This window comes from Aulonocara stuartgranti, assembly GCF_965226115.1.
Source record: "Aulonocara stuartgranti genome assembly, chromosome: 20".
NCBI classification, from domain to species: domain Eukaryota; kingdom Metazoa; phylum Chordata; class Actinopteri; order Cichliformes; family Cichlidae; genus Aulonocara; species Aulonocara stuartgranti.
Genome location: NC_138956.1, coordinates 37,505,470 through 37,519,619, shown reverse-complemented (window position 1 = coordinate 37,519,619; position 14,150 = coordinate 37,505,470). Strand labels below are relative to the sequence as shown.

The window sequence follows — 14,150 nt, the reverse complement described above, 5'->3', positions numbered from 1 at the left end:
CCAGAGGGGCCGATGGCGCGATATGGCAGCCTGGCTTCTGCCAGTCTGCCCCAGGGCAGCTGTGGCTACAGCTGTAGCTGCCTCCACCAGTGTGTGAGAGTGAATGAACAGTGGCATTGTAAAGCGCTTTGGGTGCCTTGAAAAGCGCTATATAAATGCAATCTATTATTATTCATTTGGGTAAGCGACACTTTTCAGAAGCTCTCTTCTTCTCTCATCTGATCATGAGCATCCTGTACAAAAAAATTTCTCACCGCCTCAGCGACCCGATCAATGCACGTAGACGGTCTCCAGTCATTTGTTCAATCATTTTGTGGAGGTTTTCATAAAAAGTGTGGTCGAGGACAGATTCCCACCAATGGAAATGCAGAAATGCTTAAAAACAGTCAAGAAAACCGATGATCGTTCATTTATTTCTACGATGTGCAAACATATAAACCAGAGCATGGTGCCCGGACCTGGGGAGACTCCGCCTCTCTCAGAACATCTCAGGGCCCCCCAGGTGTGGTCCTCGGAGGCGCGGCTGTGGAGCCGTCTCTTTGCCTGGGCTGTTGACATCTGGCTGATTTAAATCCTTTCATCATGTTTTGTTGTATGGCTGTTGACCTTCTAGTTTCAGGCTGTTTTAATTTCTGTGTGTATTTTATGCCTGTTTTTATTTTTATTTTTTACTTATTTATTCTTCTGTGCCTGTTTTACTGTCCTTTACAAATGCTGTGGCTACAGTGTAGCTGCCATCACCAGTGTGTGAATGTGTGGATGCCTGAAAGCGCTTTGAGGTCCTTAGGGACCAAGTAAAGCGCTATACAAATACAGGCCATTTACCATTTTTACCATTTTACAAATAAAGCTGCATTGTGGGCGTTGCTCTTGCTCTTGACGAAGGCGGTCGCACTTTTCTCCTCCTCCTCCTCTTCTTTAGCCTCCCTGCTTAGCCTCTTATGTCCTTGTCTAGTCTCGTGTTTTTTGTATTGCTTTCCCTGGAACACTCTCTCACAGTCTGTTCTCTAAAACCTAAAAGAGGAATTATGGATTGGATCTGGTCCCTAAATGCAATTGACACCCCTTTCTCAACGAGAAGTCTGGGCTCGGGTGAGCCTGAGTGCTGAAGATATCTACCTATTCGGAACCATGGTAACAGGGTTCTGATTGGAGCTGGCTTGGCCCTGACTTATCGAAGAATGAAGAAAGAGGAACCGGCTGTTCGAACCCCCACAAGGCTGCCCGCTGGGATTGGAACGATGGGACGAGGCGTGAGTTTCTCAAAATGGGCTCATTGAGTGCAGCACGGAGAAGATCTTGGAGAGGCTACGGCTGCCGTGAATACTCAGAATAAGATCTCTAACTCTGTTTCAAATACTGAACTTCAGCAAACATTCAAGGTGCAACTATTTCATATCACTTTATATCTATTTTATCTCAAAGACGAATATGTGTGACACTGTATATAAGGATGCGTTATCTATGAAAGAGATATTGTTCTTTTAATATACAGTGGAACCCCAACTTACGAAATTAATTCGTTCCCGAGGGTCTTTCGTAAGTCGAAGCACCCATCGCGCGTTTTGAGTGAGGCGATGCTGAACGATAGGCTATAGGCTAATTGCTAACTAGAACAACAATATGTCATTCAAGGGGAACAGCGAAGCGCAATTAGGGTTTGTCACATTTGTCACAAGGCATTGTGGGCATTGTAGGCTCAGCCAATCAGAGCCAGCGGATTTCGTTACATGGGCATTTTGCAATATTTCCGTTCAGCGCCTTCGTAACTTAAATTTTTCGTTAAATGGGGTATTCGTAAGTCGGGGTTCCACTGTATTTGCACCACTACATTTGTCCGAAAGCTTACTTAAATGGGTAAAAAAAGAAAAATCACAAAACTTCATCAGTAGCATGTATCTATATAGTATATACATAGTACATACATGCATAGTATATGCATGTATAGAAATGCATATACTATTATATATTGTACATATATTTATTAGTTTCAGATGTAGCCATTCTTGTATTTTGCTTGTTTACATTATTGTATTTTGCACAACTCTGTTGCTTGTGAAGCTCGCACACAAGAATTTCACTCACATGTGCTGTACCAATGTACCTGCACATGTGATGTGACAATAAAAGTGATTTGATTTGATTTGATTTGGTAAAATAAGCACATTGATATATGAAATATTCCTTTATTGGGTGAGAAAATCAGACCATGTCATAACTGCTTTAAGTCACACAGAATAGATATCAGAGCCTTAAACAGGCTGACGTCTGCTAAATGGGTCAAACTGGGCAGAAAGTCTACAAACACATAACATCCTTATAGAATATGATGTAACACTATAGATCAACTTACTTTTTCTACATAATCCATCATACAAAATGTAATCAAATGGAAAAGTCTCTTTTTAAAACTTGTTTTATTAGTTTTAATCTTTTAACTTTATGCATCAAGCAAAAACTTAATTATATGCACCATTCTCTGACTGGAAGAAATTAGTTTAACATTTAAACCTATTTTCTGCACATTCCAGCACATAAAATAAAATATTTTTTGTGTTTACACTCAGTCTTTCAAATAGATGCAAGTAAAACACAGCAGAAAATAAATAAAGTCAAAGACTCAGCGGTCCTGTTGCTCTATTTTCACCTGTAAAGCAGGAGTGAGACAGGCGGAGGGTTACCCTGGTGCAGGTGTGCTGCGGTCAGTGGAAGAATCCGCGAGTTTCTCTGTGAGTTTCCCATCACGTCGTAGCTACTCGGTGCTTGTTGGAAGTTTAGGGGTGTTTTCGCTGTAAAAAGAAGTTTTCTTCCCACGCACGATGGACACTAATGTTTTTGTCACTTTTTATGGAATCAAACTCAAAGTAAGGTCAGTACTTCCACGCTTTAAACGCTGCACGCTCATACTCTCTCCCACAATCGATATGTGATCCATTGTTGATCTGCACACAGCTGTTGTCGCGAACGTAGCACTCGCTTACGTCACTGTCATGAGACATTCTCGCAAAAAAATCACGGTTTTAGTAACGCAGTAACGCAGCGTTCCTACGGGAAGTAACGGTAATCTAATTACCGTTTTGGCAATAGTAATCCCTTACTTTACTCGTTACCTGAAAAAAGTAATCAGATTAACGCGTTACAAGTAACGCGTTACTGCCCATCTCTGCTCATCTCTGCTCACGACCACAGTGAGCTTCTCCAAGATGTGATCCAATTTACACTCAGAGGTCTTATTCTGAGTGTTCACGGCAGCCGCAAGCTTCTCCAAGATCTTATCTGTGCTGCAGTCAGTGAGCCCACGTAACTATCACGTAACTATCACGTAACTATCACATAACTTTGCCGACAGTCAGCCAAATTTAACGTTTTCATGAACTTTTTTCTTTTTTTCCCTTCTGTGGTGTTTTGTGTGCTTTTGCTGTGTTTTTCTGTTTGCTGGTGTTTTCTTAAGTTGCAGTCCGTTTGACCCCTCAGGGCCACCATATGTTTCTGTCTCCCTGCAGCTGTCATGGAAAAACCAAGTGTGACATAAAGTCAAACATTACTTATGATCCTGGAGTCTGCAAATACCTGGAGACCACCTACACCTGCTTCACACGTAACGACTCTGTTAAACCTGTGATTAGAAATGACTGATGAACCCAATCTGTACATGAATGATTACAGTTTCTATGGGATCTGTGTCTGTTTCAGGCCACAGTGTAACATGTGGAGGATCTCAGTCAAACCTTCAGTGTGGTGAGAACACAGCTTCTCTTTCTTTGTACGTTTGAGCATTCATGTAAAAAAAATATCACCATGGTTACAGTTTGACTCTATGAACTCTTCGTCAGGTGAAAGACAGGTTATAGTCGTCTCCTGGGCGAATTATGGTCGCCGTGACAAAACCACGTGCCCTGATGGACGTTCTGATTCTGAGCTCCAAAATGTTAAATGCTCCTGGTCCGCAAGCATGGAATATTTTACTAAAATGTACGGACGCTGACTCTCTTCCTTCAGCCCTCCATCTTCTCTCAGCTTCTGCTGACTCACCTTTTACCTGCATTCACAGGTGTAACTGGCAGAACAGCTGTACTGTTGAAGCACCAAGCTTAGTAGACCCATGTCATGGCACCTACGAGTACCTGGAGGTGTTTTTCACTTGTCAGGGTAAGTTACTCAAACAATAAACCTATAAAAATAATCTTTTAGGGTCTGTACATTCATATTTGTTTGAATGAAAATTATAATTGTTCCTCATTTTTGAAAGATTAACCTTTATGTGCTGAAAAGACTGAAATCATGCCAAAACATTGTCAGTTTTTTGCAGACCCTAAAAGATTGAAATCATTTTATATATTTATGAAAATTATCTCAAGAATATGTCAGCAACATCCCTTAGTTATGCTGGCAGCATCCAAGATGGCACCAGTGTGCACGGCGAGACGTCTCTTTGGGTTGTGTCTGCTGGTTGTTACCTTTCTTTTTCTATGTTGCCCTGATGGTTCTGCTTTACTTGTCTATGATCGCCAAACTCTTCTAAACCGTCGGCCACTAAAACACTGAATGCTTGATTTGGAAAGTGAGCCACAAAGTCTTCCTCCACTTTTGACGGACATACCTGACTGCCTACATCACTCACCATTTGCCCTGCCTCGCAGGAAGCGCTCTAGAAGACAGGGAAAGCGAGGTGGCATCCTTTTACGCTTCAAGGCTTACCTGAAATCACATGGAGTAAAGAAACCTCGTACTCTTACAGGTGTGCTACCATCTTTTCAAGCCCTCTGGGACCAGTCCAGTTACAGATTCAGCTGCCATCGCTGGATCCGGCCTGTTGGACTTCCTGCTCCCTCTGACCTGCCAGCGAAGCCTTTACCTGTCTGGCGATGGGTGTGGACCTACAGAGGTGGCATGAATCTCAGTAACCTTCGTCCGCTGGGAAGTGCTCCTGTTAGGAACGATCACTCTTCGGATGGGCACCAGGTCACTGTGGACTTTCATCCTAAATCCCTCGATTGTTCATTTTTCAGCTCTCCTCGGGCCAATGTTGCTCCACTAAGGACTAAACGCACCAAATCTACACGTCAACCTTGGCTTAATGATGCCACCTGTGCTCTCAGATGCGAATGTCGAGGTGCAGAGAGAAACTGGATAAAAAACAAGCTCCAGGTGTCTTTGCGCATCCTGCGTGACTGCTTAACAAACTAGAAAATGCATTTTCTAAAGAAACTGCAATGTGAATGCTGATAGCTGAATGTTTTGAGCTGAAATGACATAATTGTTGAATGTTAAGTTAAAAATGTTGAATGAGCTGAAATAGGCTGAAGGCTAAAGTGTAAAACTGTTTAAATCTAAAGTTCACACAGAAAAAGTTTCAAAGTTGGAAAGTAGCTGAACATCCTTAAAATGTACAAAAGCTGAGTAATGACTAAAGAAAATTTAGAATCACAAAACATCTGAATGAATATTAAAAGTTTATATTCTTTTAATCATCAAAATCGCTGAAATGTGGGAGAATCCACGACAGAAAGGTAAATGCTTTAAGTTTTAATCATCCAGTCAAAAAAGATGATTCTAAAAGTCATCAACTAACTCCAAACGCCCAGATCTGAACCACCTGTCTGCTGAAGAGAAATCCACCAATCGAACGGAAGCCTGAATTTCATGGGCCAATCAAAACGCTTTTAAATCTGCCTTGATGCACGTGTTAAAAAACTGCTTCTAAATCCAAGACCCTAACTCCTATCAAAATCATGTTCAAACCTTGAGGATCCGAAGGACTTGTTCTACACAACAGTGTGTTCTTTATGTTCTAGACTGTCCCATTTCACAGCCGTTTACTTCCGGCCTACCCGACCTTCTGAGGACCCGGCCCACGTAGACTGCTAAGGCTGGGTCTTCAGGAGGATGCAGCCCATGAATTTGGACACGACCACGGACATTTGTATCACAGACATTAAGGACACTGGGATTTCAGATCACTTCCCGGTTTTGTTTAATACTGTAGTGAGCAATGTGGAATTGAACAGTGATGGTCCTGTGCGGCAAACATGCACGATTAACTCCCAGTCAATTGCTCACTTCACTGATGCTTTCCTTGACTCTCCCCTCTCTGATGCTAACTGTAATGGGGTTTTATCAGCGGATGAGCTTGCTAAACTATTTTATACTACATGCGCTGACATTCTTAACTCTGTTGCACCTCTGAGGATTAAACGTGCCAAATCCTCACGCCAACCCTGGCTAAATGATGCTACTCGTGCCCTTAGGTGTGAATGTTGTTGCGCTGAGAGAAAATGGAGGAAAGACAAACTCCACGTCTCTCTGGATATCCTCCATAATTCTTTATCTAAGCATCAAAAGTCTGTTAAAGTATTCTTAAAGTATTTCTCTGAAAAAATCTCAGCTCTAAGGGCTTCTCATCCATCTCATTCATCGTCAGTTTTAGACCCAGTTCCAGCCTCTGAATGCTTGACTGTCTTTCAACAGTTTGAGCCAGTGTCTTATTCTGCTTTAAAAGATATAATTGATCGTCTCAAAATCTCTGGTTCCCCGCACGATATTCTTCCTTCTCATTTCTTTAAGGAAGCTTTACATGTCATTGGTCCTTGTATCTTACTTCTGCTGAATGCATCATTGTCATCAGGTTGTGTACCGTCTGTCTTTAAGCATGCTGTTGTGCAACCTACTATGAAAAAGTGTCTGTGAAGGTTCTCAGTCATCCAGGTCATCGTAGTCAAAGGAGTTTGCAAAGAAAAGCGTCTGGACTTCTTTAAGTTGCTTGAAGACGTTTCACCTCTCATCCGAGAAGCTTCTTCAGTTCTAAGGTCAAATGGTGGAGAGTCCCAGATATAAACCTAGTGGGAGTATCCCCCCACAGAGGGACAAAAGGACCCCCTGATGATCCTCTAATCGCCTGAGCCAAGGTGTGAAACTGGGACCCACACCCAGTTTCACACCTTGGCTCAGGCGATTAGAGGATTCAAGCAACTTAAAGAAGTCCAGACGCTTTTCTCTGCAAGCTCCTTTGACTACTATGAAAAAGAAAAATCTTTACCCTAATGGTCTCAGTAACTACAGGCCAATCTCCAAACTCCCTTTATTTCCAAAATATTGGAAAAGGTAGTTCTAAAACAACTTCAGGCCTTTTTAGATGCAAATGGTATTAACAGAAAGTTTCAGTCTGGTTTGAAACCTCGCCACAGCACAGAGACAGCCTTAGAGTTTTTAATGATCTTCTTTTAACCATTGACTCTGGCTATTCCGTGGTTTCCGCTGCTTTGACACGGTTAACCACAACATTCTTCTATCAAGAGTGGAACATGTTGTTGGTCTCAAAGGTACGGTTTTATCCTGGTTTAAATCCTGCCTCTCAGAGAGGTCGTTCTCTGTTGCTATGGGGCAACACTCCTCGGCCTCTGCCCCTATTTACTGTGGTGTGCCTCAAGGGTCCATGCTCGGTCCTGCTCTTTTCTTTGTACATGTTGCCGTTTGGATTAATTTTTAAAAAATATAGCATCTCCTTTCACTGTTATGCTGATGATATCCAGATTTATTCACCTTTGACATCTGATGTGTCTGCTTCTTTGCAAACTCTGTTAAACTGTCTGCATGAAGTTAAAATTTGGTTACCACATAATTTTCTTACACTGAACGAGAATAAGACTGAAATCATAGTTTTTGATAGTCACACTCCGCCAGACCAGTTAGCTGATGCCTTAGGCCAGGGGTGTCAAACTCAAATACACAGTGGGCCAAAATTCAAAACTGGAACAAAGTCGCGGGCTAACATTAATATTTATTGAAAAAAAAAACTTCCTCCAGATATAAGAATGAATCTTTTCTTATGGACTCAAGTTTTGCTGGAAAACTGAATATGGAACAAGCAAAGCTTAATACTAAACAATATATATATTAGCTGTATAATACCAGTAGGCCAGCTCTAATAGTAATTTGGTATGGCTTCGCGGGCCAAATGTAATTAGGCTGAGGGCCAAATTTGGCCCGCGGGCCAGAGTTTGACACCTATGCCTTAGGCCCTCTCGCCAGCCTCTCGCTCACTGTAAGGAACCTTGGAATGTAAATAAATTTTGATTTGATTTGCGCCTCTCTTCTGCTGCTTTAAATAAACAGAAAAGTGACCCCAAAACAAATGCTTCCCAAGAGAAAACTACAAGTCATATTGACAAAATTCTTTCACTGCGAGCGCCAGCAATGTCCAGTCTACCGAATTCTCACTTTTCATGGCTGTGGAGTTTATTAAATAGACATGTGACAGTGTAAAGACAGCCTGTACTTCTGAAACTCTGAAACTTAAACTGGAACTGAAGAAAAAGTATAATAGATATTGAAAAGATAAATACAAGTTGAATAGTTCAGTGTCTTGGCTTCGTTTTAAAGTTTGGTCACTCTAGGTCAGTGGTTCCCAATCTTTTCTTGCTAGGCCCCCCTTTGTTTTACATGAACCCCCCCGCACAAAAAAATTCTCCAACCACACACACATATTTTGTTATCAAACTCCATTGCGGTTTAATTCACACCTCAAACATTTAGTAAACAATTAAACAAATAAAAGTAAACTGCAATAAATTACAGGTAGTAATTTTACGCTGCGTCCACACCTACACGCAGCTGTTTCTATGCGTTTGGGCCTTTCGTCCACACATAAATAACATTATTGTTTACATGAGGTTCATTTCTACAATGGCTGATAGCAGAAACGGCCCTAACCAATCTGGCGCCCTAGGCAAGATTTTAGGTGGCGCCTCCCTACATCAGCAGTGTAGTGTAATGTTGTAACAAATAATATTTCTATTAAATAAGCTTTACTTTGCATTTTAATTAACGTGGGATTATTTTTTGTATTTAGAAATAATAGTACCAACTTTTTTTCTTTTTTTTTTCAACATTTGTGGCACTGGCGTGGCGCCCCCTGATGGACGGCGCCCTTAGCATTTGCCTATACGGCCTATGCCACGGGCCAGCCCTGGCTGATAGAGACGAAATACTGTTAATCTGACTATCTTCAGGTTTTACATGCTTACATACACACACGCAGTAACTGTCCCTTCATTTACAAAGGCAGAGGTGTCACAGTGTGATTATTTTACATGTAGCTGTTTTTTTCCTGTGTAATAATATTCAACATTGCTATCAATTTATTTTTTTCAAAAAATGCCTCTCTGTGCATAACGGTGTTCAAAAACATAAACAGCTGTGGAATCCTGTTTGTCTGTGATTTGAACCGAGGGAACAAATCGTGGCAGGATCAGCCTGATGTTATTTGTATCCCGCTGTAACTTTACTGTATAAAGAGCAAACATCTCCAACATGTCAGGAGCAGTTAGTCATTACAACAAGTGTTTGAACTAAAGATCAAGAATGTGGGATCCTGTTTGTCCGTGATTTGAAGAGCCCAGCGCTGCTCCCGACGCAGGGAAAACCAGTTCTGCAGCGGAGACCTACCTCAGCACCTGTGCAGGTGAAGCCAAAGGGAAGATTTGCTTCACCATATTTTCTAGTCTTTGGCTTGGAAGGAAGTTGGTTTGGAAACATATTCAGCGATGCTTCATCTCCTGCTTTGCATTTGTGCGGGAGCCCCGTCAAAAACCTGTCCACGATGCTAGCAGTGTCCAAGCGTTCTTTTATTGTTTTTCTTTTCATACTGCGCCCCCTTCAACATTTTTAACTTAACAGCTTCATTTCAACTCAAAACATTCAACTATCAGCATCCAAGCTGCAGTTTCTTCAGAAAATGCATTTTCTAGTTTTAATTCTGTTATTAACCCCTGTGCCACTGTTACTATGCAGGCTTCCTTTCCACTTTGTGAAAACTGAATCGCTTCATTAAAAAATCTCAACCTTATGAACTCTGCATTCACAGGCAGTGTTAGAGTTCAGTATGAGTACAATCAGGCCTGTTTTATGTTTTTATATTTAATTCATTGTCTTCTTATTTATCTTTATTTGTTTCTCTACAGTTTTTTCTTGTTTTTAACTGATTGTGAAGCACTTTGGTCAACTCTGTTGTTCTTAAATGTGCCATACAAATAAATTTTGAATTTTTGAATTTGAATTATTTTTTCATAAGCTTATCAAGTAAGCTAATGAAAATGACATCGTAAATAAAAAATGTCTCTGTTTTATTCGCTGATGTTTCCTGAACATCGACAGAATGTGGAGAACAGAACATCTGTTGTGTTTACCAACTGAAGATAAGGCAGAGATACCGCTTTATACCACAAGATGGTGCAGTAAATCAGTGTAACAGTTCTTTAATAACAATCTGAAGTTGAGAGATGAACACATTTTGCAATAAAAGTACATTAAAAGGGGAGAGTTTATAAAGTCCTCTGACCAAATTAAAGACACATACAAGTAAAAATCAAACAGACAGAATTAGGGCTGTTCGATATAACGATATATATCGGATGACGATGTAAAAATGTCGATCGTTTCATTTTACGCTATCGTTTGTTTCGTGGTTACGGTTTACGGCAATATTTGTTCATGGTTTGATGGTCACTGTAGTGGCTATATTCATTTCTTAAAGTTCTCTCTTTCTCTTATATTTAATATAACCACACTACGGACAGACAAGCGCCTGTTTTTATGCGTTGTCGTTAGCAACAACGACGGTAACAGCATCGCGTGTCCGCTTGTTCCACATAAACCTTTCACAATAAAGCTCAAGATCCTGTTGAGACTTTTCAAAATAAACTGAATCACGTGAAAGATGCACATTATTTATGGATGAGAATTAAAAAAGAGTTGTGTAAAAATATGTTTTATATTTTAGATTCTTGGTAACAGCCACCCTTTGCTTTGATTTCTGCTTTGCACACTCTTGGCCTTGTCTCCATGAGCTCCATGAGGTCGTCTCCTGAAATGGTTTTCCAACAGTCTTGAAGGAGTTCCCAGAGATGCTGAGCGCTTGTTGGTCCTTTGCCTTCACTCTGCGGTGTGCAAAGCAAAAATGTGCTTGTATTTGCTAATTAAATGTGAAAACACTGAAGCATTCCTACAAAGTCCTATATTTGAGCGCACACTAATAAAATTCCTTCTGTGACCATCACTGCAAACAGCCAGCTGATCTACACAGCAACAGGGATCCTTGAATATCAGATGAACACAAGAACAGAAGCCTCAGTGGAGACGAAAACTAGAGGCAGAAAGGAGGGAAGTTACCCAACTATCAGAACTGCAGAGAAGTGTGATGGGACGCCTAACAAGTACAACAAGCTGTACAAACCTGAGGCCTTAGAAAGACCCAGGCAGTGTCGTACTGATGTAGTTAGTCAGTTACATAATTAACCAGCCGTTAATATGAAAGTCATTGTTCAAGCTCAGCTTCTTCTAACATGAGATGATCGACTGCTTTGCTTTGGCATGTACTCAACTGACAGTTTATTAGGAACACATGAAAAATAATGAAACAGATGTCTGTTATGAAATTCTTCATCTTCTGTTCTGAAGTTTATGGGGAGAAATTACTTTCTTTTGAGGAACCATTAATCTGTTCACCGACCTTTTAACTTTGCAATCATTTTGAAGATGCTTCCTGCCCATCTGGTTGGACTTGGTTTGGAGGTCGCTGTTTCATCTTTAACAGCAGCTTGAAGACCTGGACTGATGCTGAGGTACATCAGGAAATAACAGCAGCTGTCGCTGCATCACTGATGATATAAAGACTTTCTGTCTTTGACTGATTTTAAATGCATTCTCACACTTTTCATCTTCTGTGCACCTCATCTTCCTCCTCAGAGTTCCTGTCAGACACTCGGTGGAAATCTGGCCTCATTCCACAGCACAGCTGAGTACACCTTCATCAGAGAGCTCACTCGCACAGCAGCAGGGTCGTATACACCAGCTTGGGTTGGAGGCAACGACAGAGAGACTGTAAGTGTTTCACAGATAAAGAGGATGAGCTGCAGCTGTTTCTGATATTTCATATGTTTCTCTTCATATTCATCAGTTTGATTCAAATTTTATAATTTTGTCAAATCCAGGTCTGTGTTTTGTATATAAGACTTAGTCGTGTTCTTCTTTGTGTTAACTGAGATTTGTCTTTGAGCTACTAGTGAGTATCTGCTGGCAGCAGACATGAAGTGTAGAGGTCTCTTGTCTGCACTCTCAGCATAAATGCACCAAAGTACATCAGAACAAAGTGAACCTCTAATTTTATTTCTGTGAGGGTTCTCAGTCATCCCGGTCATCGTAGTCTAAGGAGCTTGGAAAGAAAAGTGTTTGGACTTCTTTAAGTTGCTTTCTTTCAAGCATTTAAGCAACTTAAATGCTTTTCTTTCCAAGCTCCCTAGACCTCAAACTTTATTCTTTCAGGAAACTATGTGGATGTGGAGTGATGGTTCCCAGTTTGACTTCCCAAACTGGGCCAAAGGAGAGCCAAATGATTATAAAGGAAGAGAAGATTGTATGACGATAAACAATGGAGGTACAAACTGAATCTGGGTTCATTTTTGAAATCCATTTTTATTTTAATTCAAATTAAAATCATGTAATCTTAGGTCTTTAACAGAACTGTTTTTTTCTTTTACATTAGAAAAGAAGAAAACATTTACTGCACAGACCTCTGATTTTATTTCTATTCTTCTTTATTTTGAACCGTTTTTACAGGACAGGATTATGTCAACGATGCATGGTGTAACACCAACACACCTTTTGTTTGTGTCAGAGATCCGTAACTGCTTCTTCGTGTGCTGACAGATCTGAATTGATGATGTCACTTCCATCACTGCTGGTGGATGTATTGACAAATATGGTTTCATATAACATGTCAAAGAGATTGACATCCCCCAGCTTATCTCCATCCAAGAGTGAAATAACGGACAACTATCCAGCCTTTTCATGGTTAAAGTAACACAGAGTGCTATAACAATATATCTCTATGTGATTCTGCTAATAGTTCATTATATATAAACTTCTAATCAAATATGAGTATAATCAATATAATATATGAGAAATGAAACTTCCGTAATGCTTGAACTTTGCCCTGGTTTGTGCTGCAGGGGCTGATCTAGAGAAATTTACTTAAGAAGGCAAAATCAAAGCCATTTCTTTTCACATATCCATCTGCATTCTGTAATATCTATTAAATATGTTTAAAATACATAAAATGGAGTAAGTATGAATTTGTTTTATATAAGCATACTCTTTAAATTTCTTATTTAACCCTATCTAACCCTATTTATCCCACATAATTAAATATTACAGTCAAATAAAACATTTTTCATGTGCTGTACAGCCTGTAAAATGAATAATTATGTGCCTTAAGTATAAAATCTAGGAAGCTACATACTAGCAACGTACAGTCTGCATTGTCATGAACACATTTTTCACCAAAAATTTAAACCTTACTTTTCATGATTTATTGGTAGAACTGGCTGTTTTTCACTACTTTGACTCCACCTGTATATGGTAAAATGGTAAATGGCCTGTATTAGTATGTATAGTGCTTTACTTAGTCCCTATGGACCCCAAACTGCTTTACACTACATTCACCCATTCACACACTCATTCACACACTGGTGATGGCAGCTACATTGTAGCCACAGCCACCCTGGGGCGCACTGACAGAGGCGAGGCTGCCGGACACTGGCTCCACCGGGCCCTCTGACCACCACCAGTAGGCAACGGGTGGTGGTCAGAGGTCAGCTCCATACATTGCGCCAAAAAACACAACAACACACTTTCTCGACACTGGGTGTGAGTGGAGCCCTCTAGTGGTCCACCACAATATGTCAGTGTACAGGAACATTCAGACGGATTACTGTAATTCAAGACTGTGGAAACAAATGTTTGCATGTTTGTTTGTTTTTTCAAGTACAAGTGGATTATTTTCAACTCCACAAGGACACATGTACAGCCTGACTACCAGCTAGTGCTTCCACGGTAATATCAGGAAATGATCAGACAGCAGAGGGTTTTCAGGAAACACTGTTAAATGTTCAGTTTCTATGCCATATGTTAAAACAAGATCTAGAGTGTGATTAAAGTGGTGGGTGGGTTCTTTTACATTTTGAGAGAAACTAATTGAGTCTAATAACAGATTAAATGCCATGTTGAGGCTGTCATTTTTAGCATCTACATGGATGTTAAAATCACCCACAATAATTATTTTATCTGAGCTCAGAACTAAATCAGATAAAAAGTCT

At 40.5% G+C, this 14,150-nt stretch overlaps 1 protein-coding gene across 2 annotated transcripts; it reads left to right on the top strand.

The window, feature by feature from the left end:
* Positions 1-2,730: 2,730 nt before the first annotated feature.
* LOC309697854 (C-type lectin lectoxin-Thr1-like) lies at positions 2,731-13,067 on the top strand. Of its 2 annotated transcripts, XM_082520054.1 has the most exons (9): positions 2,731-2,869; positions 3,504-3,598; positions 3,694-3,738; positions 3,834-3,972; positions 4,052-4,149; positions 11,533-11,618; positions 11,743-11,877; positions 12,319-12,430; positions 12,613-13,067. In XM_082520054.1, the coding sequence occupies exons 1-9, from the start codon at positions 2,820-2,822 to the stop codon at positions 12,678-12,680; spliced, it is 828 nt and encodes a 275-aa protein (XP_082376180.1). In that variant the 5' UTR covers positions 2,731-2,819; the 3' UTR covers positions 12,681-13,067. The 2 variants fall into 2 exon arrangements, with proteins under 2 accessions (XP_082376180.1, XP_082376179.1); XM_082520053.1 differs by lacking the exons at positions 11,533-11,618; positions 11,743-11,877; positions 12,319-12,430; positions 12,613-13,067 and adding an exon at positions 4,739-6,350.
* Positions 13,068-14,150: the final 1,083 nt, after the last annotated feature.

Coding starts and splice junctions, on each gene's coding strand:
- LOC309697854 (XM_082520053.1), top strand. CDS start 2,820: ATGGACACTAATGTTTTTGTCACTTTTTATGGAATCAAACTCAAAGTA. Junction 3,599..3,693: donor CACCTACACCTGCTTCACAC/GTAACGACTCTG, acceptor TGTCTGTTTCAG/GCCACAGTGTAACATGTGGA. Junction 3,739..3,833: donor TCAGTCAAACCTTCAGTGTG/GTGAGAACACAG, acceptor ACTCTTCGTCAG/GTGAAAGACAGGTTATAGTC.